This window comes from Hippocampus comes, unplaced genomic scaffold, assembly GCF_001891065.2.
Source record: "Hippocampus comes isolate QL1 unplaced genomic scaffold, H_comes_QL1_v1.1 scaffold187, whole genome shotgun sequence".
NCBI lineage: Eukaryota > Metazoa > Chordata > Actinopteri > Syngnathiformes > Syngnathidae > Hippocampus > Hippocampus comes.
Window position 1 is genome coordinate 121,735 of NW_017828852.1, and position 4,362 is coordinate 126,096.

The 4,362-nt window shown below is 42.5% G+C and overlaps 1 protein-coding gene across 9 annotated transcripts in view; it reads right to left on the reverse strand.

Moving 5' to 3' along the window:
* Window positions 1–241, reverse strand: part of LOC109508580 (WD repeat domain phosphoinositide-interacting protein 1-like) — a 28,280-nt gene extending 28,039 nt beyond the window's left edge. For all 9 annotated transcript variants that reach the window (XM_019858597.1, XM_019858604.1, XM_019858596.1 and 6 more), the window contains exon 1: window positions 107–241. In XM_019858597.1, coding sequence (XP_019714156.1) covers window positions 107–195 — 89 coding nt within the window. In that variant the 5' untranslated portion in view covers window positions 196–241. The remainder of the gene's footprint in view (window positions 1–106) is intronic.
* Between the last annotated feature and the right edge of the window lie 4,121 nt (window positions 242–4,362).

Consider the following 4,362-nt stretch of genomic DNA (forward strand, 5'->3'; position numbering starts at 1 on the left):
ACGCTTGGTAAAGCGACTATACTGTCTAAGCATCAGACTACGTGTAGGATGAATTTTAAGACGGAAGCCCCAAAACAAAGTCACCCATTCGTGTCTGCTTCCTTACGTGGCGTCTTGGTTGAACGAGGCGCATCCAAACCGGACGGCCGGTCCGTCCGGTCCACCAGGCCCGCTGGCACCCACTGCTGACTCCATCCCGATTCCCAGCGACCTCCTTCCCTCCCTCCGCCGTGGATTGGAGGCCTGGGATCGGCAGGGCCTCCTCGCCCCCGGACGGCCGGTCCGTCCGGTCCACCAGGCCCGCTGGCACCCACTGCTGACTCCATCCCGATTCCCAGCGACCTCCTTCCCTCCCTCCGCCGTGGATTGGAGGCCTGGGATCGGCAGCACCTCTTCGCTCGATGTTGGCGGAAGACGACTCCAATGTGGCAGAAAAGTGAACCAGGAATTGTACGTGTAAGTTCTGAAACAAAGTTGAAAGTTTTCTCCGTTGGAAAAATGTTGAAATTCTGTTTCAGTCCCGATGTTATCCGAGAACGGTTTTCGGACCTTCCAGAAAAAGAAGGGCGGAAAAGAAGCAAAACAAGAACAGCTGACTGCAGACGTCACAAGTCCGCCTCTTTGGATTGGTTTGTCGTGGAACAGGTTGTTATTGGCTAGGATTATGATTGGGCAGACCTGAAGTAGTGTGTTTTCATTGGCTACCTAGCGGTAGAGGGCATGTTTTTGTCAACCCATTCACGAGATGCAGCTGCATTTCTCCAGCACAGGCAAGACGTTCCTAGCAAATTTTGTTTTCCAAAACAGAAAAAAATAAACGAGAATCATATTCCTATAAACGAAACGTCATTTAAATGTTTGGACGCACGCCTTATCATTTGTTTGTGGCAGGGTCCGGTGTTTGTGTGTTGTGACGTCACTAAAATTGAAAGATCAAACAAACGATGACTGTTCAAATTCACCGCATTACGTCACCGTCGGCGCGTCTCAACCGCACGAGAGATTCCAAATTCTCGAAAGACAATTCGCAGGCTAGGTCCTTCGATACCTTCAAAGGTACCCCCTTATCTGACCCCAGTGGCGAATTTGTACCGGCTTAACCTGAATTTGGACACCACTTGCGGTCTAGTCGCGCCAGAAGTGACGTCATGTAGCCGAAAATGCTGTCTTCTTCGGACCCAGGCTGTGAATTTAGAAACAACATTTGCCAATTAAAACACAGTGATCTGTATGGATTAATGAACCGCCATTTACAGTAACATCTCCCATTCAGTGTTCAATGTAACGTTTGGCCTTTACCTGAAAATTCCAGGAGATCTCTCTATCCCAAACAAAAATTGGTACCAGATTGGAAAGAATAAAACGACAGTGTTTGCAAATGAGGTTGGGATTAATTTTATCATTTGACATCAAATACATTATTCTGCTAATAAGAGAAATGATCGTTGTCAGGACAGGACAAACCTCTTGTAGAATGGCTAATAATGAAACATAACTCTTCGGTGTAAACAAATTCAGACATTGTACATAATGGTTTGTCTCATCTGCTGGTCTACTGTTTAATGTTAGCTGGTAATGTGCAGTTGTCATTGTGATGCTTGGTGACAGAGGAACAAACTCACAGCATTACTTTTCTTGGGTCACCTATGAAACACTTTCCATTATTACTCATTTTTTTCATCGTCAAATTGTTTTTTTCTTTGTGCGTGCTCTGATCCATATATTCATACAGTCTTGTTTTGATGCTCTTGACCTATTTTCACCAAGCCTGCTAGTAGGCCGATGCCCCTCGTGTCATTACAATGACTTTTAAAATTAGTTTCGTTGATACAGAGTATAGACCAACATCAACTGTTTGTCGGAGGTGGGGCCCATCTACCAGCGCAGCTCAGCACAGAAAAAGCGGGGGAGTGGAAGGGAGAGATTAGTGGAGGAGGGCAGTTGAAAGGAGTCTCAGTGGTGAACAGGTCGCAAATTAATGGATGGAGAGAAACACTGTGAGGGGTTGCGAAATAACAACAACTGCACAATAATTTTTTTTTTCTTCTCACTCCAGCCGTACTGGCCAGTGCCTGCCTGATTACTGGCGCACAACTTATTAATACTGAGGCACTTGCCCTTATAAAAGGGGTCGGGCAATGCCCCTGGCTTGAAGACTGCAATCCTACTGCAGACCTAAATATGGAAATTGGATGCTCATAAGATTCCTGTGTGCTGTTTAAGTGCCCTTAAGTAGGAAACAGAACCCCCCACCCACCCACACAAACACACACACACACACACACACACATATACAAGCTGGGCCAGCCCAGGTCATTTGGGGGCCCGAGCAAAATAATGCCAACGGGCCCATATTTTTTGGTGCGCCATTTAGTCACAGTGTACTGTGCAACCCATACATGCAACCCATACACTCAGATTTCTCTTATTTGTCAGATATTTCTGCACTGTAAAATAATTCAAACTTTTCATCCCAACAGATTGTCAGTACTTACAGTAGATGGTGCCAAACCTCATTCTAAAATATGAAAAGAAAGATGTTGTGCTTTTGCTTTTTTTTTAATCATTTTTTGCTAATAAGTAAGTATCAAAACTCACATAAATATAAAAGTCAAATCATGGAAACTGTAAAAAAATTGAATATAATTAGAACTACGGTTCACAACCTACTCTATCCTCCTGACTACCAGGAAAAAAAATGTTGTCCAATCACATTTATTTTGACATTCCCCAATCTATGTGAAGTAATTGGACTCCTCCAAAAGAAATTTTTGAAAAATTTTTAAAACAACTCAAACAACACTTTAACGTGTTCATAAGAGTCTTATAATTAAAATGCCAACAGCATTTCAAGACAAAATGTGGTCGATAAAAAGTATTACTTTTCCTCTTCCCATAAAAAGTGCTTGCACTGAGGGAAGCCATTTTCTTTCTTTTTCTAACCCCTACAAATTTGGTATCATTGGAAAGCACTGAATGTCCTCTTTAGAGTAACAAAAGGAGTTAATGCGATTGGAGGCACTGGGTGGGAGATATTTAGGTTCACAAATGTCCTCTACAGAGGACAAATTTGAACTACTGGTAGTCAGGAGGCTATATAATCACAATCCAGAACAGTACAAGGTGAATAAAGTGAAAGAATTGAAATAAATATCACGTCATACAGTAAAAAAAAAGAAAATTACGGACTGTAAACTAAAACTTCAGTGCGTAAGAATTTTACATTGTTTGGTGGTTAGCGACTGAAACAAATGTATTGTTGAACAAGAAATCATGACTAAGCATACAGGTGAGAGCAGTTTCAAATCCAAACAAATGTAAAAAAATGCGGAAAGTATACTGCAGTACTTGAAGTCTCTGATGGTGTAGTGGTACACTTGCCTGACTTATGAGCAGGCAGCGTTGGATCGGTGCTGGAGTTTAGTGTCATCTAGCGGTGGATGAATAGAATGCAACACCCATAGCTCCAAGCGCGTGATTTGAAGCATGCCTACTACGGTGCCTCATAATAGAGATTAATTTCGCAAGCCTGCCACGAATATCTTCAGTAGATGTGCAAGCAAAATGTCATCCCAAACAACTTCTATTATTCCCTCAAGTGAAAAAGTAGGTTAATGGCATTTGTTACACATGCTGTTGGTATCATGTTGAACTACGTACGCAATTTTTTTCTGCTTTGGGTATTCGTAGCAGAAAGTTAGCTTGAATACATGCCAGCCTACTGTAGGGGAGGCACATCCTATGTAATATAATTAGCGATTACTTCACATACAATGACATAATTTTTTAAATGATTTGATAGAATATACATATATATATATTTTTTTTAAATATAATTTTTGCATACTTGAACCTTCTCCATTTGTACCTGAATGGTCCAAATGGAGAAGGTGCCCGACCTGGAGAGAGCACTCCACCCTTTTCTGACGACCATGGTCTCAAATTTGGAAGTGCTGATTTCCACCCCAACCGCAGAAGCAGAGCTGCAATACTGAGGTCACCAAACTGGACCCCCTCAACACCTCAGCTGCGGCAAGAAATTTGGTCAGGTTTGGTCAGACTCGGGTAAGGGGGGAACAAAGCCATTTACCAAAAAATAGGTGAGGTTGACACTTTATTTGCTTTTTATTTGCTTGTGGCGGACTGGATCTGCCCACAGGCCTTGAGTTTGACACCTCTGCATTCACAGTAATTAATAACATTTAAGGCCTGCTTACATGTATGTCTGCAGACTTGGCAGAGTGCTGAAGCCATGTTATGTGCGCCTCATTTGTGTGACCTTTAAAGAAATATTCTGTAACGAACTGTGGCACAAGTTGAGGTTAAATCCAAACTGTGGGGAAAAGGTTTTATGTAATCAAC